Here is a 26,548-nt window from a genome sequence, read left to right on the forward strand (position 1 = left end):
TGTGCGCCAGGAGTTCGCTACCTGCGTGGGGCGTGGCGCGGCTAGATGAGGAGGCTCTGATTGGAGGAGCAGCGCGGTAGGCGCGGCCTAGCGCGGGATGGGCAGTGCTGATTGGCGGAGCGCTGCAGTGGGCGGGGCCAGCGGCGGGCACGGGCAGCGGCCGGCACGGTGGCGCGCCCCGGAGCCGCGTCAGAGCGGCAGCGGCCATGGCTGTGTGTGCCCGGCTGTGCGGCGTGGGGCCCGCCCGCGGCTGCCGCCGGCGCGGCGCCGCCAGGGAACAACGCCGCGGCAACGCCGACAGCGAGCCCGACACCGATACGGACCCCGAGGAAGCGGGAGGTGGGGCCGTCACGGAGGACGATGAAGCCGCAGAACGCATTGAGGGCGGGCGGCCGCTGCCGCCTTCTGTCGAGGCCGGCCCGGCCGGGCGGGCCCCGCTGTCCTTGTTGGAGCTGCCCCCGGAGCTCCTGGTGCAGATCTTCGGCTCCCTGCCCGGTACCGACCTGCCCAGCCTGGCCCGGGTCTGCACCACCTTCCGCCGCATCCTCCGCACTGACACGATCTGGCGGCGGCGCTGCCGCGAAGGTACCGCCCGCCCGAGGGGCCGCCCGGGCCGCGGCTGAGCGGGGAGCGCCGCAGCGGCCGTGAGGGTGCGGGAGGGGATGGGCTGGGGACCCTGAGGGGCTGCGGCCTGGAGGTGCAGGGCAGAAATCAGATTTGGGGTGCGGGCTGTGGGGCCGAGGCTCGCAGGGCTCCACGCGTGCGGGGACGAGATCGGGTCCCCTTGGTGGTGGCACTTGACTTGAGGCAAAGGGCATCGAGCTGAGCGTGTCCCCCGTAGGAATGGAAAGGCAGAGGCACTGGGAGGTGATGGCTGCATGTAGAATGTCCTTGGGGAATCCCGAGGACTGGGAATGCTCAGCACCTGCACCGGGGAGGAACGGGGGGTCTTGGGGTTCCTGGAGCCACAGGGGAAACACCGGGAGCTGGGTCCGGAGAGGCCGGGGCTGAGTAGGGGCATCCTCTGGGGGAGTGCACAGTATGGAGAGGTCCCAGGTCCAGGTGTGCGTTTTCCAGGAATGCTCCGGTGCCAGGATGCTGTGCTGCAGTAATGTGAAGGCCTGGGAGGTGTTTTTTCCTCTGTGATGCTGCGGTTCTCCCTCCTTACTCCTCATCCTCTTCCTCCCACCGCTGTGCTCTGTGTCCTCTGTTTGTTATTTCAGTCGTGTCCCACCTCCCGAGGTCTGCCTTGCTGTGCTCATCCTCTCTCCAAGCGCTGCCATCCTGCCAGGGGCTCCTGCTGCCAGCACATGAAGTCATGTGTATTTTCCTGTCTGCTTTCTGTTTTTAATAGCAGAGAGGGCACGGGGATGAGAGATTTGGGAATGTCAGTGGCTGCCTGCAGTGGGATCTGCTGGAATGCCTGAAACCTTGCAGGAATGAATTTGTGCCTTATCAGCACTATCCAAGAACCTTTGGACAGCACAAAGGCTGCACCTAGAAAATGTAAACCAAAGCATTATTCCATAGTTCAGTATTGCCCCAATAATTTAACACTGGTTTTAGGAGACAGGCTAATGAAATGGTGTTAATTCTTTGCTTATACTTCTCTAGTGGTGTGGAGATTTGTGTGTTTGATGAATGGTTTGCAAAACTTCACTGATTCATTATTTTAATAGGTTATGATCCTGGCAAAATGTGTATATAGAAATTTATGTCACTTCTAACTCTAGGCTAGGTTGGCTTGTAAAAAGACTTACTGAATTAGGTCTGATGGGGATTTACATGTATTTATCAAATTCATGTCTGCTCTGGGGATTTTCTTTCCAATGGATAAAGCTCAGCTGAAATTTAAGGAAATGAAGGAAACAGTGGAATTTGTATGGTTAAAACTAACCTGGACAGGAAGGGAAGGTATCAAGACAACACTTTTGTCTATGGCCCTTAGCTAACTGCCAGGTGAGAGGTGCATAAACCAAATTTTGATTCTGTTTGCATGTAATTTCTCCAATTTCCCAACATACCCATTCCAAGCAGTGTCAGAGAGAGCTTTGGTGGCTGAGGAGGATCCTGTGCCCAGGCTGTGCTGAGCAGATAAGGGGCAGTTCCTGGCCATGGTGAAGCTGATTCTGAACCTTTTAACCAGCTCTGGTTTTCCAGGCAGTTCCTCAGCTGGGCTTCTCAGGCTGTTTGTGGTGCTTTGCATTCCCTGCTGAGGTAGGACTATAACTTTGAGTGGTTGTACACACAAGGATAAAATTGGGCATTATTTTATAGGTAAACATCAGGTGTTGGTACATAAATACACATTTAAAGCTTAAAATATCCTGTGCTGTGTTTCTGCACAGCCATACACTGTGTGATAGTCAAGCATAAAATGTAAACATAAAATGTGATTTTTTTTGTAATATTTTCCAAAACCAATTTGAATTCCCATCTGAGCTCAGTGTTTAGGTGTGTGTGTTTGTGTCTGCCTGAGCCTTGTTGTGAGGCTGCATGTCCTAAAAACAGCACCAGAGCACGTGTGCCCTGCTGGTTTGTTCACTCCTGGTGGTCATGGAATCACAGAATATCCTGAGCTGGAAGGGATCCACGAGGATCATTTGAGCCCAGCACCATCTTCCAGGAGTGACTGGGAAACTTCATCTTGCTGTCAGCTGCATGTGCCAAAGCACTGCTGTTCTTAGGAGTGCACAGCAGTGCAGGGCCAGGGAGGAACCCTGAGATAATGAGAACAGAGAGGAGCTGCTCTGGGAGAAGCTGTTGTTGCAGTGCTTTGTTTTGGCTGTTTTTTCCCTCCCCCTTGGACAGGAGCAGCCTGGCTGTGCCCCAAGCTGGATGGAGCCCTCAGTCCTTGCAGTGTTGATGTCTTGCTCTGCCCAGCTGTAGATCAGTCTGAAAACATGCTGTGATTATTCCCAGTGTCCAGAGCATTGTCTGCCTGAAGGTGGAGTGGTTTTTTTGCTGCTGCTGGAGCCCTGGGATGCAGCAGGGGGAATTAATTGTGTGACACTGGCAGAGCTGGTGTCCTTTTAGCATTGCAACTGTTTGGGGTAAACAATGTCTCTGGATTGCTTCCTTGGCAAGGGGAGGGTTGCAGTCACTTCCATGTTTTCTATAAATAGGAGATTGCTGATCCCTGCAGCAGGAGCAGAATTAAAGTCATGTCACCCTGGCTGGTGGCTTGGCCTACCTTGATTAACACCTCATAGTCCATTTTTAATCTTTCATTTCTTTCATCTTTGACCAGAACAGGGCAAGTGCAGCAGAGCACCTGGGAAAAGAGCAGCAATGCAGAATAACCAGTTCTAGAGCTTGGAAGAAAAAGCTTTTGTTTGTGAAAACAACCTCCAGCAGCTTTTGGGCCTGCTGGAAAATGTCAGCCAAGGTGCTGAAGTTTGTGGCCTTCAGGCTGTGTGGAAAGAAGGGTGGGAAATGTGGTTTGTACACTCAGTGAGGAGAATTTTGGGTGAGGTTCAGCTCTTAAAGACTCCAAGGCATCCATGCAGGAGTTTGATGCACAGTTCTGCCACAACAGGAACCATTTCTTCAGAGCTGTGCCCTAGTGAAGGTGGCTTTCATAGGCCACAAGGCTCCAACCTCCTTTGGTGTGAGGTGCAGACATTGTGTGCTGTGTTAGTCTGGCTTTTCTTCATCTCTGATGATTTTCCTGGCTTTTAAACCCCAGCCTGGCAGTGCTTGGCAGTTCCTCACTACACTCTCAGCCACCCTCAGAGAGTCTCAGACCTGTCTGCAGCTGAAGCTGCCCCTCCTCTGCCTCAGGGTTTCCACAAATGGGTGCATTTATTGCAGAAATGCAATATTGAAATCTCCTGTTCCTTGATGCTAACCCCAGGCCTTCCCCTGAAGAAATGTCTGGGAGAGGAGTGGATGTGTTTTAAAGTGATTGCTCAACCTTTGGAAACAAAAAGCCAATTCCACATTTGTCCAGCTGGTACTTCAGAGCTGCTGACCTGAGAATCTCCCATTTTTGTGATATCTGGAATAATCCAGTGAGTTTTTATCCTCTCTGTTCTATGTCCAGCCTTGTGAGCATGCATTTATCCAGGGATAAGTGGAAGATTTGATTAGCCAGGACACAGTGGAAGTTCAGTAATGGTGAAGGGAATCAAGCTCTGCCAGACATCCTCATTTCCTGTGAATTGTGGATGTGCACACACAGCTCCCAGCAGCTCCCTGGGGCTGCCATGCTGGGAAAGGCAGCAGAAGAGCAGGAATTTGGGCTTTGATGTGAGCACAGAGTTATTCCCAACCTTTTAAACCCCAGACTGGTCCTTGCAGGGTGAAGGGGACACAGCTTCTGTTTGGAGGAGCAGGGAATGTGAGGCCTGGGAGTGCTGGAGCAGGGCAGGGGATAAATGATAAATGACAAATGACAAATGCCACTTGCAGCAGTGTTGGTGCAGCTCACAGCAAATGGAGATTGCTTTTCCAAGTCCTTAAAATCCTGTGCATGTGACCATGGAAACAGCAGCATGTCCCTGTGTTTGGGGGATGACACTCCTCATAAACCAGCCAGGTCACTGGGAACCTGAAAACCAATTTCCATCCTTGCTTTGCCAGCAGGATTAAACAGCCATTTTCCAAGGGTGTGAATTTGGTGTCTATTAACTCCTTAAAATAAAAATACTTTACTCAGTGAGCTCTTGCACTGAGATACGTTTCCTTAAAATAGATTTAATTGCACTGAAGTGGAATTTTCCAGGAAGCTCGAGCCCTTCAGAGCTTTCTTGGAAAGGGATTTCTGTTCTCTGTAAAGAAAACCTTACCAGATTTATTTTTCTCACATTATCTTGAAGCTCTACTTGCTGTTTATTTATGTCCCTCTTGCCTTCTGGGTTAAGAGGAGATGGCCTTCCTTGCTTATGATATTTGGAGGGATTTTTTTTAGCCACTGTGAGCCAAAAGATTGATTTTTTTCCCATAAAATGGCCATGCTGGTGTGAGCAGCTGGGTCAGAAGAGCTGCAGTAATGCACTTATGGAGCTCAGCCATCTCTGTGGCATTTTCACTCTCTGTAGCTGTTTGCTGACCAAAACAGGATAAGAATTAGTTATAAAATGAGTCTTAAAGCACATTAGGATGGCATTTTTTTAATATATTACTCTTTTGGATATCTAGTGACAAATAATGTGCAGCAATATAGAAATCCTCAATTTTTGTATTATTTAAAGGAGTTTATTTGAATCTTTCCAGGTGAGATTGGAATTACACCCACTTCAGTAACAGTTTGGCTTTCATAAAATTTCACTGCAGGTTTTCAGGGGCCCTTGCATGGAGCTGTGACATCAAATCCCTTCCCAGGCTGTTATTTGGAGGAAACTGCTGCTGGTGGCTCTCCCATGGCACTCACCTGAGGGATTTATGGATTAGGGAGGAGGTTTTGGGGAGCTGTGGGGAGAGGGAATGTCACTCTTGGTGCTGTTGGAGATTCCATTTGGGGAGGATCCTCCAGGGGTCTCCTCCCTTTGCCTGCAGTGCCCAGGGCTCCTCTCACCTGTCCTGCTGATGCCTTGGGAGGGCTGAGCTGGAACAGAGTTTGTACAGAGCTACAGAATAAAGCAGGGATTTATTGAAAGGATCTCCTCAATGGACCCACCTTGGGCTGCACACGAGCCCAGCCAGGGCTGCACCCAGGATGGACCAAAATGGTCCCAAAATGAACCTAAGGTGAACCAAAAGGGTCCCAAAATGAACCCAGGATGAACCAAAATGGTCCCAAAATGAACCCAAAATGAACCAAAATGGCCCCAAATTGAACCCAAGGTGAAACCAAAAATGGCCCCAAGATGAACCCAGGATGAACCAAAATGGCCCCAAGATGAACCCAGGATGAACCAAAATGGCCCCAAGATGAACCCAATGTGAACCAAAATGGCCCCAAAATGAACCCAAGATGAACCAAAATGGCCCCAAAATGCACGAGCGCTCCCGGGCTCTGTCCCTGGGATCAGTTCTGCTCCATTTGCACCTTGCAGTTCATTGTCCCATTCCAGCTTTAGCCCAGGCAGTCCCACCCTGCTTGTTTTTCTCTCTCCAGCCCACGGGGTTTGTGCTCCTGGGCTGAGATTGGGATCATTTGTCCTTGGTGCCCAGCTGGAACAGGAATTGTTTTGTGTCCCTGCTCTGTGCACAGAGCTCAGCATCCCTGATGTGAACCCAGACCCACACACTAAAGCAGCACAGAATGTGAAAAACAGAAAAGCCAAAACCTGAGGCATCCCTGGTGAGTTTTGTTCAGGTGCACGAGAGTTCCCTGTTCCCAAGCCCTGCTGTTCCTGCCGTTTTCCAAGGACTTTCCAGTCAGCTGGGGACATTGCACACTGTTCCTGCCCCCCCTGGATGTGTTTACACCCCCTTGGATGTGTTCACCCCTCACGTGCAGAGGGGAGCTGGCTCTGCCAGGGTGCCTCTGCATTGCCAGCCTCTCTCTCCATGGCTCTGCAGCGCTCAGCTGGCAGAGCCCCAGCCCTGAATGCTTTGTTTGTGCTGGGCTCTCCTCCCTGCCAGCTCAGCTCTGCTTCCCCAGCCCACCTTGGGGCTGAGAGCCCTCAGAGCTCCCTCCTCCAGCAGGGACTCTGCCACTGCCCTTGGCATTTTTTGGTGAAGGGCACCGTGTTTGTTGTGCCCTGTGCCCCCCTCACCCTTGCTGCTTAGCCAGGGTGTGCAGGATGGGTATTCCCTGGAGACAGGCTCTCACTAAACCTCTCTCATCCTTTGCTTGCATTTACAGACAGGAGGAGGCTGAATTAATTCAGGGAAACTCCTGCTTTTCTCATGTTTGGAAGCTGAGTTCTCTCCTGCAGCAGGTTTCCAGCATTAGGTGGTGCTTCACAGCCACAGTTGTTGATTCAAGGATGCTCAGCTGTGGATAAATTTTGTGTTTCATGGCTTGATGAGGGTCTGCAGAGATACAGTTTGGTGTCAAATACCTGGCAGGTGTTTGTGCTGCTGAGGGAAGCTGCTGTTTGATATGTGCTGTTGATGTCTTTGATGTCTCTGTGCTCAGATCTGTCAGGGTCACTGCAGCAGGGTGGCATTGTCACTGCTGATTTTTTGGGATCTCCCTCCTCTCAATTCCTCCCTCTGCTCTTCTGAGAATTCCTGGCATAGAGACATTAGTACTTGCTTTTATTTTATTTTTTTGAAGTTTCTTAGAAGTTTGACGTTGACTTCCTGAAAATGAAAGAAGAGAATCTCATTTTCTGCTTCAAAGCTGCTCCCAGATCTCCAGCTCCCTTTGTTTTCAGGGGGTTCTGGAAGCAATCAAAGGCATCTGACTGCACAGCAGCCCTGTCTCAATCTGATCTGCTTTCAGTGTAACCATATTTGTACATGCTGGGGCCTGTTTTATGTCTGTGTTTCATTCTTTTTTGAGCCTGTGACCTTTCCTTCAGGATCCTAATGAGCAGTTTTCCCTGTCGGGTCCCTCGGTGAGGGAGGATAATTGCTGCACACAGCGGTGATTTGGGAGCAGGCACACAATCCCAGCTGCAGTGGGGATGTCTCCCACATCTCACACTCCTCCTGGCTGAGATGGGAGCAGCTGGCACTTTGCTGCCTGTGTTTGTGGCAGCCATTGCTTCTGAAATGGCTTTGAATCTGCAACGGAATCACATCCGGTTTTTAAAGCAGAAATCAGATTCTTGGTGTGCTTTGGCAGCTTCAAGAAAGCACAAATCAGATCTCAGTAGTTGATGTGAAGGCTCCAAACCTTTCTGTGCCAGAGTTGACCCTTTTTTGCTGTGTTGTTGCAGAATATGGGGTGTGTGAGAACCTGAGGAAGCTGGAGATCACAGGAGTGTCCTGCCGAGACGTTTACGCCAAACGTAAGTGAGAAATCCAATCCAAACCTTGCTTAATGCCAATTCTGAGAGCACAGAAATGACGAGTATTTATTAAACTTTGGTGGCAGAAGTTGCTCAGACTGACTTGCAGGGGTTTCATTGGGAAGTTGACATGTTTGGAGTTTTATTTAACACCAGGAGTTGGGATTTCTGTGCTTCCCAGTCCTTTGGTGGGAAAAGAGGATGGAATTTCATTTTTAAATGAAATTTATTGAGGATTTTTCATCCTGGTTTGCTGTTTTCAGATCTTGCTAAGGAATTAACAGGTATTTTTTCTAAGCTTTGGGCTCAGTGATAGGAAATGGCTGTAGGAGAGGGGGAAAGGGATGAGCATTCCCTGAAGGAAGAGAGCCTGGCAGGAGCTGTCTGTGTGTTTGGGAATGTCTGTGGGTGTGGGACCCTTTAGAACCCTGAAATAGCAATGACCCATTGATCTTAAAGCTGGGAAGAACAGCAGGTAGAAGAGTTTTAATCCCATCTTTAATAGACTCTGCTGAGCATCCACAGGAAAATGATTTCATCACCTGATATCTCTCTTTCCCTATTACACCTCACTAGGGATGGAGCTGCCTCATTTTCCTGGCTGGGAGGGCTGAGTGATGCTGAGCCAGCACACAAATGTCCCCAAAGGAATCCCACTAACCCTCGAGGCCTCCCTTAATTCCCATTTAATCCCATATCTTTGTGTGGTGACAGCCACACAGCACACACCAGGCCAGATCTCAGCTCTTCATGACCTGTAGTCCTTTTTTCTACATATCTTCCATGGTTCAGAGATCCTAAAGTGATTTTTAGTGCTTTTTATGCACAAGTTGTGGGTAAAAGTGGCCTCACTGGCTCAGGACAGTGTCTCCCAGCCATGGCTGAGGAAAGGATGAGCCTGTGGGATGTTTTCCTAAACATTCCCACTGTTTCCAGCTTTGCAGAGTGCAATCAGGTTATTTATTCAACAACCTGCAGTAAATCTGTCTCACACATAAGTTTCCATGAGTAGTTTTCAAATCCATGGCATCCATCAGCAAAGGGTCACACTCATGTGTGAGAGCAGCCCTGAGATGGCCTTTCCTGCCCTTCTGTGTAGGATCTGTGTTTGTGCCCACCCAGCAATCCCAGGCAGGGATGGTAACCCCAAAGTGGGAATGCCTGGCAGCTCTTCCTGCCTTTCAGGATGCCCCATCTCAGCTCCTCAGCTCAGATTCTGCACTTTGCCCTGTGCCAGGAGCAGTTTGCTGCTGGTGTCACCCCATTTCTCTGCTGTCCCATAAACCTCTTTAATTGCAGAGGAGTTAATTTGGGATTACTGCATTTTCCATTCCCTGAGTGTGTTTCTGTGAGAAATGCTGGGGGAGAGTGGGAACTGAGCTCAGGTGCCTGAGAGCAGAACTGCTGCAAGGCCCATGGAGTGACTTCTTGAGGTGGGAGTGCAGAGTTTGAGGAAGGGCTTTGATCCCACTTGGAGTTCACTGGATGCCACTTGTAAATAATGTCTGTGGGAACAGCTCTGTGTGAAAAACTCTGCTCAGTGAGGCTGAGGGTGACAGAAACAACACAGTCAGGAGAGAGCTGGGCTTCCCTGTGAGGCTGGTGCAGGCCCATGGAGGTGTTGGCTGGTGCCAGTGGAGCAGAGTTTGCTGGCACTCACGCTGCTCTGTCTGTTCAGGTATAAACCCCCGGGTGAAGTCGGGGCGGTTCATGCGAATCCTGCCCGACTACGAGCACATGGAGTACAGAGATGTTTACACCTGCCGTACGTACCCGCTGCTGCTGCTGCCCCCAGCACGCCAGGCTGCTGCATGGACTGTGCCCTGCCCCGGGGCAAAGCACTGGGCTGGCCCTGGCACAGCAGGGACTGCCACCAGGGGTGCCTGCAGTGTGTCACAGGAGCGCCGAGACCCTGCGGGGTGACAGCGACAGCAGGGCGGGCACTGGGGCTGCTGGGCTATCCTGGGGAGCATCTCTCACTCTGTGTGGGATCTCAGCACCTCAGGACTGAGGTGTCACCGAGACCACCCTTGGGGGGCTCGGGAGTCCTGGAATGTTCCAGAAGTGCCTGGTGGCTGGACTTTGATCCTACACAGGAGACGACACCTGTATGAGGATAGGAGGGTTTCACCAGGGTGAATGGTGAAGGGATTGGTTAATTAGAGGGTGAGACACAGGGTTTAGGATTTCTGTACAGGGGGGTTTAGAGAAGTAAGATGGAGGAATTGGGGCGTGTCCTGTCCTTCTTCTTCTTCCTCTTCTCCTCCATCTTCTGTGGTGATGGTGGCACTTTGGGATTGGTCATTACTGAAAGTGCACCGGACAATAAGAATAAAAAGGATTGGGGAAAAATGATAAATATTGTACACGTAACAATGGGTATAAAGATAGGTGACTGTCCGGAGGGCAGGGAGTGTGCTCATGGCTGGCTGCTGAGCAGAGCTCTGTCGGGCCAAAAGAAAATCTTTTAGATAAACAATTAATAAACATAAAGACCGAAAGAAGAACTGAAGCCTCTTCTCATCCTTTGATACACGGGCTGCCCCAAGGCCACCCCGGGCCCTTCCTGGCCCTCCAAACAGCTGAAAACCAGACAACTCTGCTCATTAGGAATTGCTCCTTTCTTGGAGGAAAGCATTCACATAGCCAGGTGAGGCCTCCCTCTGGGCTGGCAAAGAGCTTTGTGGTGGTGGTTCACTGTCACCCTGGTTTTTTAAGATTTTCACAGAATCACAGAAATTCTAGGTTGGAAGAGGCCTTTAAGATCATCGAGTCCAACCCATGTTCTAACACCTCAACTAGACCATGGCACCAAGTGCCACATCAAGGCTTTTTTTAAACTCTTCGAGGGATGGTGACTCCATCACCTCCCTGGGTAGATGATTCCAGTATTTGACCACTCTTTCTGTAAAATACTTCCTCCTTAATTCTAGCCTGTATCTCCCTTGGCACAGCTTGAGACTGTGTCCTCTTGTTCTGTCTGTTGTTGCCCAGAGAAAGAGACCGACCCCAGCTCACCACAGCCACCCTTCAGGGAGTTGAAGAGAGTGATAAGGTCACCCCTGAGTCTCCTTTTCTCCAGGCTGAACAACCCCAGCTCCCTCAGTTGTGTTCCAAGCCCCTCATTTTCTAAGCTTTCTGATGTTGTGAACTTTCTCATACACTTTCTGTAAATAACTCATTGTTTTTCATTCCTTTATGGAGGAAGAGAGAGTTGATAGACTGTTGGTTTGCCCAGTGTCATTGGAGAGGTGGCACTGTCACCCTCCAACCGCTGTCACTTTTGTAAAACTATAAATATTGGAGTCAGAAAATAAACTTCCCTTTTTTCCTTCACCTTGAGAACGGTAGTGAGCTTATATTCTTTCATGTCCTATAGCGACAGTTCCCAGTGAAATCCACAGCCCTTTCCAGGGAAAATGCTGAGTGTTCCCATAGTAATTCCCCCCCTGCACACTCAATCCTTTTAAGCACCATCTCTGTCTCTAGGAAACCTTCTGCTAATGTTTTAAACATTGTGATTTGCCTTCCTCACTTTGGATAACCTTTTTCCCCTCCTCATGTTGTGTTGAGGGAGGAATAGTTAAACCCTTGGAGGTTAGTGTTCAGCAGGAATTGAGGGGGAAGGACTGATTAGTTTACATCAATTAAGGAAGCCAGGACTATTTGGTGTTTATTTAGAGGGGGTGTTGAGCTGTCTCTGATGCTCCTTTGGGTCTGCAGAGTCTGGCAGACTCCAGTTCCTAACCCACTGCTGCTTGGGAATGGAGTTTCTCACCCACATTCATCAGTGGATGCTGCAGAATTCCCTGTGCTGAGGGGCCGTGCAGGGGAGGTGCTGCCTTTAATGTGAGTCAGGATGGACCAGCAGCAGGGCTACAGCAGCAACTGGGACAAAGTTTGGGGTTTGGCAACCTGGGGTGCCTCTTCTGGAGCTGGGTGGGATGGAGAAGCAAATCCAAGCTGCAGGATGGATTCCTTTGGAGAGTGGATGTTTGCTCCAAACTTAAGTGGCATTTAGTGCTGTTCCCTCAGCTGTTATTTCTTTAGCTGCAGCCCCAAATTTCTGATGTGCCCCTTTTCTCTTGGGGAAAAGCTTGGATGGTTGGAATTGGTGATCTTCGAGGTGTTTTCCAGCCTGAATGATTCAGTGGTTCTGAGCCCATGTGGTTTAAGATGCACTGGCCCATTTCCCCTTTTTCCCCTCCTGTGCTGTCAGGATTTTCCATGCAACTCTTCCCTAGTTCCTGTTCATGCAGGGTCATGAGCTTAAACCCCTGGGGAAAGTGATCTGAGCTCCCCTGGATTAAACCCCCAGGGGTTTGAGCTCACCTGAATTACTCTGAGCTCTTCCACAAGCAGGCCAGGTGTCACCAGCCAGGGCACTGCTTTCATTGCTCCAGCTCATTTTGCTTCTGGAGACCTTCCTGCATCCAGGAATTGCAGTGGATTGGATCTTTCCTGGTCAGGACATGCCCCAGGCACCCTTTTGTCCGTGGGAGCTTGGCATCCCTGCTTTGCCAAGGGCATTCCCAGCTGGATTCAAGCCCCTTTCCCATCTGGAGGGTGTGCAGAGCTGCTTGTGGAACGTGGGGAATATCCAGCCTGGGTTTAGGCTGTCCTGGAGCATCCAGTGGATGTGGTTTTGCTCCTTTTGGCAGGATGTGGACTGAGAAATTTGGATAGGCAAGAGGCTTCTCCAGGACTGAGCACAGGCAGTGGAAAAGCTTGGAGAAAAACCCAAGTGCTGTTTTCTTTCGAGGAGCAGGAAGGGAAATAGATGCCAGATCCATCCTGTGTCCTACCAGGAGCAGCCAGAGCTGGAATTCATCAGGTTTTCCCTGCAATTAATATTAGCTGCTGCTTTGCTGGAGCTCAGAGACAGCTCAGGCTTGAAAACTGAGCTGTGTTTTGAGACTTGTTTGGGCCTTTGGCCAAACACCAGCATTTCCCCAGTAAGTTCTGGAAGTGAATGGCATTTATTTTGGCCTCCTGTGTTCAGAACTCAGCTCTGTTTCCTGAAATTGCTGCTAACAGGAGCTGGGCTAGGAGACACATCCCCATCCCCCTGGGACAGCTTAGGTTTCTGTCCTAAAAAATAATAATACATTAAAAAAGGCTGGGTTTTATCAGCTCTGTGGCAGGCAGGGTGGAGGGCAGAGTGTGGTGGGTGGAGCAGCTCATGCCATTAATTATCTTGTAATTGCTGAGCTGGGAATGGGGTTTGTCTGCTTGCCTTAGAGTTGTTTGTGCTGCCCTTGGTTCCCTGGGTGAAACCAGGCCAGTCTGAAGTTGTTTACTGCCCAGGAAAAAGGCTCCTCCAGGCCAGCTGGCAGCAGCTCTGGACATCCCTCCCTGCCATCCTGAACTCCTGGGCAAGTTCTTGCTTTTGGTGGAATAAAACCACTCCTGTAGTTGTTGCTGTCTGAAGTAATTAATGCACCAGAGCTGCTGGAGCAGCTGCACTGAAACACAATTCTTGTTTTAAATTAATGCAAACCCAACCCTGTTATTCAAGCCAGTCCTGGAGGTTACAATGGGTTACTGTGGCCCTCTGAGTTGGCCATGGACATTGAAAAATCAGTGAAATTTCTTCCTGCCATGGAAGAAATTCCTTCTTCATGGAAGCAATGTGCATGCTGCTGTGCCTGCCCAGAATGCCAGAGTGTGTAATCCCTTCTTGTGAGGATTGCTGGTCCTGTGAGGAAACCAGAAGGACAAAAGGGAATTAGATGGACAGAGGAATGGCTGTGTAAGGACTGGAGGTGGATCCCATCTCTAAGCTTCCCTCACCACAGGAGGTTTAGGATCATTCTGTAAAAGCCCTTATTTCCTGCTTGCTGAAAATATTCCTCTGTTTAGGTGGGATTGAAAGGACAACAGATGAGACACAGGGAAGCCTCAACTGCTAGAGTAGATTTTGAGTGGGTTTTGGAAGCAGCTTTTGGGCACTGCTGAGGTGTAGCTGCTTCTGTAGAATTTTTAAGGCCGTGACTGATGTGGCCACACCACCAGATTCCCAAGCTGGAGTGATCCAAGTGCTTTGCCCGTGCTGCCAGTGCCTGTTTCTGGGGATGCTTAACTCTGGAGCCAAGTTTGTCTACACAAGGCAGTGAAATGCTTTCAAAATCCTCCAATTTCCCTGTTCCTTCCTGCCTTCCTGCCCTTCCCTGTTTTCTGTTGCTTTGCAGTGTGAAGCATTGAGTGCATTTTTGGTAACTGGAGGTGGCAGATGCTTTTATTTGTTTTCAGCTCTGGTTATATTGTGTGATTTGCATTAATGGGCCTGTGTTGCAAAAGTTTGTTGGGAATTCCTGAGGTAGGTGAATTCCACAGGGCCGGGAATAAAGAACACAAATGTGTGTGAGCATGGGGGAGGGCTCAGCTTGCCCACAATCACTTTTCCTGGGTGAATGCAGCCTGGCAGCAGGGATTTCCTTCCCCAAATCCCAGATTCTGGGCTGGAAGTGCTGATGAGTGTCTCCCTTTCCCCAGTGCTGCACCGCTACCGGCACATCCTGGGCCTGTGGCAGCCGGACATCGGGCCCTACGGGGGACTGCTCAACGTGGTGGTGAGTCAGGGCCTCATCCTGGGCCTCTTGGGGCTGGGAGCTGCTTTTTCACACTTTGCACACCTGCCAGCCATTCCCAGAGCAGTGAGAAGTCTGAACAGTCAGCCTTGAGTGGGTGATTTGGGTGCAGAGGGTGCTCCGTGGTTCTTTCCTGGTTTCTCTTAGGTTAGGCATCAGGAGGAATTGCTTCACAGGGAAGGTTGTTAAATACAGGAGGGGGCTGCTCAGGGAGGAATCCCCATCCCTGGAGTGGATGTGGCACTCATTGCTGTGGGTGGGGATTGCCCACAGGCTGGACTGGATGGTCCTGGGGGCTCTTTTCCAGCCTGAATGGTTCTGGCATTCTCATCATCACCACACAATTCTTTTATATTTCAGCTCCACACCAAACAGCCCCAGGAGCAGGTAGAAAACATGATCAGGTTTGATTTAGAGTTTGACACTGATATTCCAGTGGCTGGCACAGGAATCTGTTGATTTACTACATTTTCTTTGCCTGCAGCTGAACCTTTTGCAAAGGGCTTTGCAGTTGTGTGGTTGGCAAACCTTTACCCCAGCCCTAAGACTTGTGCATCAGGTGTGACACTGGTGCAGGATGTGTGGAGCCTGGCAGCTCTGGTGCTGCTGGGAGCAGTTAATGAACAACATTTGACTCTGAGCTGTGAGGGCTGAGCCAGGAGTTTGCCTGCAGCCCTCATTCTCTGCACCAGGGTTCACCAGCTGCCAGCCTGAAGCGAACAAATCACGAGGCCTTTGGGTTTTGCAGGATTCCTGTGCATGAACTGGTGTAAGAGGGCATCCAACTGCATCAATACTTCCCCTGTGACCTTATAAAACTTTGTCTCAGATCTCTCTGTTTGGAGAATATCCTGCCTATATAGGAGAATTTCCCCTATCCTGAGGGAAAGGATTGTTAGGTGTGCAGGAAGGGGGCTGCCACTTGTGCCTCTCAGTAGAGGAGAGTTGCTTCCTGTGTTCTCTGAGTAATAAAATCAAATAATTCCTCATCTAAAAAACAGGGATAGTCATGGGAAGCAGAATATCTGCCAGCAGGAGCTCTCAAACCAATTAGAGCCTGACTTGCTGTGTGGTCTTTCCCTCTGGATGCTGCACTCCAGGCAAGTCATTTGCAGCAATAAAGGCCTGAGCTTTTTCCAGTGGTGCAGGAAGCCTTGTAAAGGAACCCTCCTCACCCTGGGAGTGCATATGGTCTGGGTTAATGGTTGGAAAGCTGTTTGGGAATGCAGCAAACTGTTCTGCAGCTCCTGGGCCACGAGAGGCCTCAGGGACTCTCCTAAGGAATCCTGCAAAGCTGATCCTGTGGGCTCTGTGTGCTGTCCCTGTGCAGGTGGATGGTTTGTTCATCATTGGCTGGATGTACCTGCCCCCTCACGACCCTCACGTGGACGATCCCATGAGATTCAAGCCCCTCTTCAGGATCCACCTGATGGAGAGGAAATGTGCCACGGTGGAGTGCATGTATGGCCACAAGGGACCTCACAATGGCCACATCCAGGTGAGCTGCTCTGCCTCCCCTGTGTGCACTTTGGCTCTGCAAATGGATCCATCAGGAAGCTGGGAGAATTTTATTTCAGAGATATGGCTTTCACCACCCTGCTGTGTGTGTGGGCAGCAGCTTTACTCTCATTATGTGTCTGACAAGTTGTGTGGGCTGTTCCCTGCTCTGAATCCGTTCCCTGGCTGTTGTGCTGATTTCTGTTGGGCTGGGAGCACCAGGATGTGTAAGCTGGCCTTGGGCAGCTGCTGAGTGTGCCCAGGCAGACACAGACCTGTTCTGCAGCTCTCTCCACGGTGAGACCTTGAGAAGGGGATGCAGCATCCATTGGATGCTTTGAAAAGCTTCCTGACAGGTTTTCTTTAAAGGAGGAAGCTGAAATAAGGAAGCAGCTTAAAACTGTTATTTTCATTAGAGTGCATTGAGGTTTTATTGCTTTTATTTCTCTGTTCTGTAGCTGCTGCACTGGGTAGCAGCGAATCACTGTATCACTGTAGCAGTGAATGTTTTCTCTGTTGTAATAAATCCAGTAATGTTTGTTTTGCAAAGCACTTACTGAGAGCAGTCTTGGCTACATCATCCCAAGCATCTCTAGACAGGTGTGTAACCTGTTCAATTCTCCTCCCTGGTAACTACAGATTGTAAAGAAGGACGAGTTCTCCACCAAGTGCAACCAGACAGATCACCACCGGATGTCAGGGGGCAGGCAGGAGGTGAGTGCTCTGCCAGGGCTCTCCCAGAGCCCCTTTGAGTGTCCCCTTCTGAGATCTGCCCTCAGCTGCTGCCCTTGTGATTTCTGTGGGACTGGGCATGGATGAACCCCCAGGCTGGGAGCTTCTGGCTCATTCCCTGTTCCAGCCAGTTCTGTGTCAAGGTGCTCTTTGAGCCCCAGCACCTTCCTCCTGTTTTGGTGGCAGAGCTGTCCAGGGAGGGTCAGCAGCACTCCAGGCTCTGATCTCAGTGCCATTGCTGTCTGTTTAATTAAGATCTTTCAGACACAGTGAGCACCAGCTGCACTTGGGTACCTGCTGCTCAGTGAGGCACCTTCCCACTGCTTGCCTTGCTCGAGGGATTAAAAACTTCATTTGTTTTTTTCTCCTGTGTGTGTCAGCTCTGCCCAGCAAGGCAGATTCCTGACTGAAAGAGCTGTGTTTAAATGCAGGTAGAAATGGCAGGATGAATACCTGTGCCAGGTACTGCTGTTTGCTTCCAGCTGGTTCCACGTGACAAATCTGATATTTCAGCTGCTTTCTGAGGAATGCTGGAAAATGTCTGTCTGCTAATGGGAAACAGCTGGGTGAAAGGTTTAGTTAAGTGTTTTCTGGTGCTGGAGCAGATGAGAAATGCTTTAATACTTTCAAAGCACCACGTTAAGTGTGCGTGGCTTTATGGAAATTGGAGGATCTGGCTTGGGAAGATAAAGGAGGCAGGTTTGGAATATCACTTGGCAGGCTGCTATCTCAGTGTAAGCTGTTATCACACCAACTCATGGCAGGGTATTAACTTGTCAGAGCTGCAGTTGGGGTACTTCAGGAGATGCTTTCAAAGCACCCTTTGGATTTAGATGCATCAGTATTAAATCAGCAGGATTTAACCTCCTAAGCCCTCAGTGCTTTTCAAAAGCTTTTTTCTTTTATGTTGAGCATGTCAGGACAGGGCACAGGAGTCAGCTTGTGGGCACACAAATGAGTTACTGTGAGGGAAAGAGTAGATGAGCCACTTTGCAGTGACAGGCCATGCTCATGCCTCTGTTCTGAGGAGGTTTATGCTTCTACCTGGGATTTCTTTGAAGGGGAGCCTGTTTATTGTGTGATCACCATAATCACTATTTGTTCAGCCTATTTCCAAACTTGTTCCCAAATCCAGCCACGTTTCCCTGCCCTTGGCAGAGGAAGTGCCCTGTCTGTGGCTCTGCCAGTGAAATGTGCTGTCACACAGTGAGGCCACCCTGGGGCACATCACTGAAGTGACCTCATCCTCCCCCTTTTCTCCTGGTGCTGCAGGAATTCCGGACGTGGCTGAGGGAGGAGTGGGGTCGGACCCTGGAAGACATTTTCCATGAACACATGCAGGAGCTCATCCTGATGAAATTCATCTACACCAGCCAATATGAGTAAGGGCTGCTGCAACTCCACACTCTGGAGCATTTTTCCCCAAGATGAGGTTTTCCATGGGCTTTCACAGCCAGAGGAATGTTGTGTCTCTGCAGTGCTTCCCAGCTGTGCAGGGAGATGAGGTGGAATGACAGCAGTAGGAATAGGATTCCAAGTTCTACACAATAACTATGCACAGTAAGGTGCTTTTGAGTCATTTAACTCTGTTTAATTTGAAGACAGAGCAAATGCCTGTGATCCCAAGGAGTGTCTGGCTATTATCCATATTAGTCAGTGTGCTCTGTAGTGCAGGAATTAGAGTCCCTGAGAAACTGGGGATTTTAACCAGCTCTCCATGCTTCTATTAGCAGGCACCTCACTGTAGCAGATGTTTAAATATGCTTCACTCTCAGGTTCTCTGGGAATCTCAAGGGCTGGGGAAGTTTCCTTGCTGCAGGAATCTCTTGCTGTGCTCACGAGGATGGTGGGGAGAGCAGCACAGGGAGGGAGGGAGGGAGGAAATGCCTGCAGAGCTCTAAAGCAAATCCTGAGCTTGCTGCAAACACAGATCCTGCCTGTCTTGACAACATCCCCAAGCTGCTGGAGGAGCAGAATGCAAACACAGTGCTGCTGGGAAGGGTTTTTTCTTGATTTTTTGATGTTTTTCTCTTGCACAGCAACTGCCTGACGTACCGGCGCATCTACCTCCCCCCCAGCAGCCCCCAGGACCTGATCCAGCCAGGCCTCTTCAAAGGCACCTACGGGAGCCACGGGCTGGAGATTGTCATGCTCAGCTTCCATGGCAAGAAAGCCAAGGGCACCAAGATCACTGTGAGTGCATTTTCCTGTCTCCCAGGTGCTTGTGGAAGTGTTCTCAGCGAATGTGCAGCAGAGGTTTCTGTCTGGGAGCTGTTCCCCGTGGGGATTGGTGGCACTGGGTGAATCTCAGCACACACACAGTGACCAGGACCTGCTCTGCAAAGTGTCTCCTGGCTCCCCCTTCCTTTCCTCTCCCTTCCAGCTGCTTTCTGTGAGCAGCTGGTAGCAGGTCACTGGAGATCCCCTGTGTGTGTGTGAGGAGCAGGTACCAGATGTTGGCAGCTCTTGGCTGAAGTCAGGCAGGGGAGCTCCTTTCCTCCCTGCAGGGAGGATTCTGCAGCTGCAGCTCTGACTTTCTTTCACCTTTGCAAGTACAGCTTTTGATTTAAAATTCTGCTGCTGGGAAGGGGAAAGCAGAGATGGCAGAAAAGATCCAAGCGGGATTTTTTTTTATTGCCAGCTTGGTGATTGTAGAGCAGGGTGAACTATTAACAAACTCAGGTGATGGCTCTGTAACACTGGCGTGTGCAGCTGTGCTGTTCCTTCCTGTCCCTAGGGAGATCCCAACATCCCAGCTGGACAGCAGACTGTGGAGATAGACCTGGCACACCCTCTGCAGCTGCCTGACATCGAGACCCTGCGTGACTTCAGCGAGCTGTCCCGCATGGTGCTCGAGGTGCAGGAGCAGGTCCGGCGCGAGGAGCAGGAGCGGGAGCAGCGGCAGGAGGAGCAGGAGCACTCCCAGCAGGCTGCCTCCCAGCCTGCCAGCCCCCTGGGAGGAGAGGGTGCTGAGGGGGAAGAGACTGCAGCTGGGGCAGAGGGGACGACCCAGGACAAGGCCCCAGCTTCCCAGCCCTTCGTGCTGCCCACGGGAGTGATATCGAGGAATGAGGATTATCCCCGCACCTGCCGAGTCTGGTAACTGCTGCTTTTATGGCAGATCCGTTTTTGAAAGGGAGGGGAAGTCTTTGAGGTGTGTCCTGTATTTGTGTGCCCTTTACCTGCCTGTGGATCTCCCAGCCCCTTGGGCTCAGATTTCACAGAATCCCAGAATGGTTTGAGTTGAAAGGGACCTAAAATCCCATTTTTTTTCCAGTCCTGCCAGGGGCAGAGACACCTTCCAGTAGACCAGGTTGCTCCAAGCTCTGTCTGACCTGACCTTGAACATTCCCAGGAATGTGGAATGCACAATCTCTGGTTCCTGCCTCTGCTGCCCAATTTCCCAGGCTTTGGTTTGTTCCCTCTCACCATGCTGTCATCTGCCATCCCACTTCCTTGCTAGATTTACTGCAGAAGCTGGCACCTTTCCTGAATTCCACACACCCCCCTCTTTTTTTTTTTTTTTTTTTTGTGTGTGTTTTATGTCCCAGAGCTGCTCAGCTCATATATTTAGAACTGTTGAAGCTGCTTCCCATTCCCATGTGTGTCATTCATGTTCCTTAGCTGTGGGAACACAGTGCTCTCTCCCACCTTTCCCTGGCCTCTGGTGCCTTGGGGCAGGTGCTGAGCACCCCAAGCAGGAGGTGCAGGCATGCAGAGAGCTGTGCTGAATGGGAGCTGGAGTTGGTGAAGCAGCACACTAAATGAAGTGTGGAAAAAGAGCCCAAAAGCTGAGGCTTAGACAGGTGACCTTCAGCCAAACATCTGTGCTGGTGGAAAAACCTACCCAGAGTTGGTTAATCCCAGAAGGCTCCTGCTGTCACAGCTCAGTTGTGTTTGGATGAAGCCCTGCTCCACCTGCTGCTTGCTCAGAGCTTTGCCTGACCTTTATTCCTCCTCAGGTCCTGGTAGATTTTTCTGCTTTTTAGATTTTTTCTCTCCCTTGAATTTTGCCTCTCTGTTTGCGCTTTCAACATGCCTGGGAGGATTGAACCTGTGCTGATCCTTGAGTTGCTCATGTTAATCTCAGATGGGTTTGGGGGCTGAACTACTGAGAAACCCAGCTTTGGTGTGCAGGTGCTAACTAGGATAACCCAAAGCAGGAACCTGGAAATATCAACAGGGAGTTTCTTGTCTTAATAGAAAAACCGAGTGTAAACCTCACTGTTCTGTCAGAGTGCCTTCACCAGAGTTTTGTGCTGATGTGTAACTAAACACTGGGTGGTGCTGCCTGTTCTCACACCTGTTTTGTCCTCATCCCCTGGCAGTTTTTATGGCACAGGCCTCATTGCTGGCCACGGCTTCACCAGCCCCGAGAGGACGCCGGGCGTGTTCGTCCTGTTCGACGACGATCGCTTCGGCTTCATCTGGCTGGAGCTGAAATCCTTCAGCCTCTACAGCCGCATCAAGGTCTCCTTCCAGAACGCCCAGGCCCCCTCCCAGGAGGCCTTTGATGAGATGCTCAAGAACATTCAGTTCCTGGCTACTTGATGGGTGTTTGTGGTGCAGGACAGGGCTCGGGGTGGCCAAGGCTGCTGCGCTGCCCAGCCGGGCTGGCCGGGGATCCTCGCTCTCGGTACCTCTGGATAGAAGCATGCACTTTGAATAAAGCCTTTGTACCCCAAATGTACACACATCCCTGTACTGCAGCCCTCCCTGAGTGCCCTTTCCTCTGTGCCACTCCACGCTGCTTCCCAGCAGTCCTTGTTTCCCAGGCTGTGCTTTGGAGAGCTGAAGGATCCTGCAGAGGAGGGAACACACCTTCCTTAGTGCAAAACAGGAATGGATCGGGACAAAACCAACTTCTGGTCAGAGCTGGACAGAGGAACAGGCAGTGACAAAGCACATCCTCCTCTCCAGAGCCTTTCTGTGGGTGCAGCATTGCCAGGAGAGGTTGGTGTGATAACTTCATCCCTGCTAATTGCAGTGTGTGGTTTCCTCTGGAGAATCCCCTCAGCCAGGGCAGGATCCCCACTGCAGATGAGTGTGTGCAGCATTGGCCTGGCTTCTGGAGCTTGATGGATGTGCTGTCCCTGGAGCTCCAGGTCTGGCTGAGACCAGAGATGAATTTTTCTCCTTGCAGGAGCGGGGTGTGGGACTGGAGATGGGTGTAAACTGCAGAAGCTCTGATGTGTTAGACTGGTTTGTACCTGAAGGGTTTTCTCTTGCAGAGTGGGTCTGAAAAGGCACAGGAAGGAGCCAAAAGAGACCCAGCTGTGAGCTGAGCCCAGTAGGCTCCAGCTGGGCAGCAGAAGGTGCCACTGGTCCTGTGTGACCCCAGGGCTGCCATTGCTGCTCAGGTTTGCCCTTCAGAGTGCAGAGTGACAGGGGGTTGTCCTTGTTCTGTGTGGCTTGTGGGTGCTGTGCCCCACTCACAGAGCATTTTTCCCTTTCTTTTGCACTTGTTTGATCCCAGATGGTTTTGTGGCAGATCTGAGCTCTGGTGGGAGTTGTGTGCTGCAGGCAGGGGAGCAGGTTCCCTTTAGCTGTGCAGGAAAATCCTGCCAGTGAGTGGTGCTGGAAACCATCAGCACTAACTGAGCCCTTTGTTGCAGCTGCCCTCTGGCTGTGATGACAAACTCCAGGTCCCTTCTCTTCTCCCCAGATCAGTGTCTAACAAAGCCCTGCTGTTAGAGCTCTGCAGTTTTAGGTCTGTGAATGTGTCTGGACCTGCTCTGGGAGGTTTCAGGAGTTTCAGTCCCTGCCTGGTTCCAGTGCCTGTGAGCAGCTTTTGTTCTCACTCTCACAAGGGCTTTTTGCTTTTTCTGGCTCTCATGTGTTCCCTCAGCTGTGTGAGAAGCCAGGCTCCAGCAGCAGCTCATGTCACTCACAGGATTCATTCCTGTCTCTCTGGACAGAGTTCTCCAAACCTCTGGGCATTTCAAGGTGACTTTTTGCTTTGTTTCTTGCAGCTTTGTGAGGAGTGCCTCAGTGTTGGGGTGAGGAGCAGTTTCAGGCTGGAGAATGAGCTGGGCAAGGCAGGGTGGTTGTGAGGGGTTTCCTGCAGAGGGAGGAACCAGCTGGGATCTCACAGGGCTGGGAGGGAGGGAGGGAGGGGCTGCTCTGTGTGCCTTGGGTGGGCAGAGAGGGGCTGGAGCTGGAATTGGGCACCCCAGCCTTGTGCTGCTCCTGCCTGGCCTGCACAGGGGTTTCCAGTCTGGTGCAGTTTCTGGGACACTGGAGATGTTCTGTGCTGGGTTAATGGTTGGACTCAATCTCAGAGGTCTTTCCCATCCTAAATGATTCTGTGATCAGGACTTTATTTGGTGTCTCAGTGGCCTGTTTAGCTTGGAATTTGCTGTTGGGCTGCTGCAGTTCTGCCTTGTCTGACAGCCCAAAGGGATGGGAGATGTCCCCTTGTGCTGCTGTTCCCATTGCCTGTCCCTAAAACCAGCTCTTCTTCAGCTGCATCTGTAGCTCTGATTGCAGATTCCTCCCCACTTAATATCCCCACTAAGAAAAAAAAAATCCTAAAGTTTTACACAACTGGCTTGATAATTTTTGCTTTTAGCTTTTCAATTACAATTAATTTTTTAAAATGGAGATTAAAATCCAGATTGCATTGATTGCCCTGCAGGTACCTGAGGTTTGAGTCTCTCCCAGGTACTGAGCTGTGTGTAGCCTCTGTCCTGTGTCACCTGGGCAAGGTGTCACCTGTTTGCTGTTGGCACAGGTTGTGCATCTGCTCTGCTCCAGGCTGCCTGTCCCTTCTGAGCCTTTCCAGTGGCAGTGCCAGGGGTCTCCTGATGGCCAAACCTGCTTGGCTGCCTGGAGAGAAGGGCTTTGGTGGAGGCTGATGCCCTGTGGGAATTTTCCCAGCTCTGCCTTGCCCCTGTAGTGGCATCTCTTTATTTATAACTCACCTGGCTGGCCTCAAAATGTCAGGATAATTCCTGATTAAAGGGAAAACTGCAGCTACCCCCTGGCTCCATTCTGTCTGGAGCAAAGGAAATAGCAAATTTTGTATTAATATTCCTCTGATGCCTTTTCTCACCTTCTGCTGCTCCAAGCCTGGCAGGCTTTTGTGGCATTTCAGAAGCAAATTCCCTCTGCTTTGGCTGAGGGTGAGGAAAGCTGAGGAAATCCAGTGCAGATGGATTTGGGAATGCTGGGATGCTCCTGTGCCTGTTCCTTTGTTCATGGCTCTGTCAGTGCTCCCAGAGCAAAGCAGGATAACGTGGAGTTAAAACTCCCACTCTGGAGCCTTTGGGAAAGGGGAGGCAGATTTGGGATCTGCAGTTTGGGGGTGCTCCTGCTTTCCCTGTGCTGCCAGGCCAGGCTTTGCTGTGCTGGGTTCAGCCTGTTCCAGCCCTGATTCCCCTCTGCTTCCCCAATCCCCACTTCTGCAGCCCTTGGGATCCCTGTGAGAGCTGTTGACAGGGATAACGTGTGCTGGGGCCCTGCAGATGGTGAGAAATCTCTGCTGCCGCCGTCTCCCCGGCCTGGTGGCTCTGCAGGAAATCTTGGGGACAATTGGCTGGATTCCTTCAGCCCAGATGGGTGGGAAGTGCTGGCAGGGATGGAAAACAACTTGTCAGGGGTAGGAATACTCTTGGCAGGAGCCTTTTAGATTGAAAACAGCTTTTGCAGGGAGGTTGCAGAGCCCCAGTGGCCACTGCAAGACCTGGGGCTGAATTCTGGCTTGGGGACAAATGTCTGGTTCGTGTGGGATGGGTTCTGCTCCATCCTGCTCCCTGTGCTGTCAGAACACATGGATTTGGCCAGCTGGAAAACAGGAACATCAAAGCTCCACTTGGTTTGCCTGGTTTGAGAGCTGTGAATGTGCTGTGCTCAGGCTGGGGGGATCACTGCCCTCCACAGGGGTTTGTCAGGCTGGATTTCACTGAGGAGGAGGAAAAGGGGTGGAATTGTTTGTGAATTTGGGAGTCAGCTCCTACAGCTGCCCTGGGATGGGACAGCAGCTCCTTAGGAAATGTGTGCTGGGGAAAAAGGGAATTAATTGTGTGCAGACGTGCCTGGAGGTGCCAGCTCCCAGGAAAAGCCCATCCACAGCTGGCTCCTGTTCCCTTCTCAACAAGGATGACTTCTTCTTGCTTTTTATTCATTTAAACCTAGTGGAACTCGATGGGAGTGTTGGGTGTTGTGTGGAAATGGGTTGTTTAGGCTCAGCTTGCTAGTTTAGGGAATGGTGATGTGTTAACTCTGTCTTGTGGCTGGCTGCTGACGTGGCCACTGATCCTCGGTGCTGCTCAGCCTCCAGAGGCTCCTGCTGCCCTTCAGTGGGACAGGGAATTCATGGTTTGGGATGTGCAGTGGAGGAGAGAGGTACCAAACTCTGAGTGCCCCTGGCCTTTGGCTGCTTCGTGTGCTGAACTAAAATGTGTGGTTCTGGTTTTTGTTGGGATTGCAATCCTTGGAACTTCTGAGGCAAAGAGCACTTGGCTCTGACTGTGTTCATTAGCTTAATTAAAGCAATCTGCACTTTTGTTTTGTCATTGATTACTCCCCCTTCCCCCTTCCCATGTGGATTTTGCACTCACCACTTTAACATGACACTGATGGATTAATCTGGGCATTTCCTGTAGGTTTTGAGTGTGGATAAGTCTCTATAAAAAGTATTAAAAATGGAGGTGAAACTTAAATCCCTGCTTTGTACGGAGGGCAGTGGGGGGCAACCATTGGACTTGCACCACCACAGATATCCATGTGGAACATGAGAAATTGCATTTTACCCACCTCACCTGTCCAAGGGCTGGGGTTTTGCCTGCTCTTTTCTTGGTGGCTTTGAGAGGAATGGGATGTAGAAAATGAACACCTGGCCTGCTTCACTGCAGGTTCTGGAAAGCTGAGCAAGCCCTGTGTGTTACTTTTACACCTGATCATTGTTACCCAAGGAGCCTTTTCCAGTTTCAAATAATAAAAAGCAAAGTTTTGTGAACTTAGTTCTGTTTGCTTCCTTTTTTTCCCCCCTTTGTCCCAAAGGAGAATGTTGGGCCAGTTCCACCCTCCTGACGTGCAGCTGCTGGGGTGGGAAATAATTCTCCCTTGTTTGGGTGCTGGGTGAGCAATTCTGGTTTCTGAAGATGTCAGACACCCATCCCACACCTCATGCTGTGAAATCCCAATTCCTGCCTTATCCCTGTTTTCTGTCCTCTCCTTTGGGGTGCCTGTGGTCCCTGGCTCCCTCCCCCAGCAGGTTTGGGGTGGCAGAAGTGGCACCCAGACCCTGACAAGGCCTCCTGCCCTCCCAGGCCCAGCTTTCTCTGTCGGAAAGGAACCCTGAGGAAATCCTGGATAATTTTTTTCCCCCATTCTTCCCCTTGGTCTGAAAGGGATCAGCTGGCAGCAAACCAGGGATGGGGAGGGGGATGTGGTGGTGTCAGCCCCTGCTCTGTGGGATCAGACTGAGGGCTGTCTGTGTTTCCTACACTAAGAATTCACACCCACTCCAGCTCTGCTTTTCCAAGGGATCCTGTGGAAATGGGAGAGCTTGTGCCATGAGCTCAGCTGCCACCAAGGAGCTTCTCCTCCTCCTCCTGCTGCTGCAGGTCCTGTGCCAGCCCCGTGTTCCCTGTCCTGCCTTTCCTGGAGGGAATGTCGTGCTTTGAGTTTTGCAGCCCAGTTTTGCCGGTAAGTTCATGGCAGCTGATGGATTTTGAGACAAACCCTGGCTGTGGAGCTCTGAACTCGCCAGGTTCAGGCAGGAGCTCCTCCTAATCCTTGCCCTGTGCCATGACCCAGCCGTCCTGAGCCTCTGTGGGTGGTGGGCTGTGCTCGTGGCTCCTGGTTTAATGTCACCTTGTCCCTCCAGAACCCCCGTGGGGTCAGTCCCGAGGGGTTTGGTTGTTTGGGATTCAA

At 50.9% G+C, this 26,548-nt stretch overlaps 1 protein-coding gene across 2 annotated transcripts; it reads left to right on the forward strand.

Annotated features, from left to right (window-relative positions):
- The first annotated feature begins 125 nt into the window (after positions 1 to 125).
- Positions 126 to 25,628, forward strand: FBXO31 (F-box protein 31). Of its 2 annotated transcripts, XM_074550767.1 has the most exons (10): positions 126 to 585; positions 7,779 to 7,850; positions 9,529 to 9,615; positions 14,346 to 14,422; positions 15,771 to 15,938; positions 16,577 to 16,651; positions 17,942 to 18,051; positions 18,709 to 18,862; positions 19,407 to 19,768; positions 20,998 to 25,628. In XM_074550767.1, exons 1-10 carry the CDS (start codon positions 207 to 209, stop codon positions 21,218 to 21,220), a joined length of 1,707 nt encoding a protein of 568 aa, XP_074406868.1. In that variant the 5' UTR covers positions 126 to 206; the 3' UTR covers positions 21,221 to 25,628. The 2 variants fall into 2 exon arrangements, with proteins under 2 accessions (XP_074406868.1, XP_074406869.1); XM_074550768.1 differs by lacking the exon at positions 9,529 to 9,615 and having other exon boundaries at positions 127 to 585.
- Positions 25,629 to 26,548: the final 920 nt, after the last annotated feature.

The sequence above is a fragment of the Zonotrichia albicollis genome, chromosome 13 (genome assembly GCF_047830755.1).
Source record: "Zonotrichia albicollis isolate bZonAlb1 chromosome 13, bZonAlb1.hap1, whole genome shotgun sequence".
In the NCBI taxonomy this organism is placed as follows: Eukaryota; Metazoa; Chordata; class Aves; order Passeriformes; family Passerellidae; genus Zonotrichia; species Zonotrichia albicollis.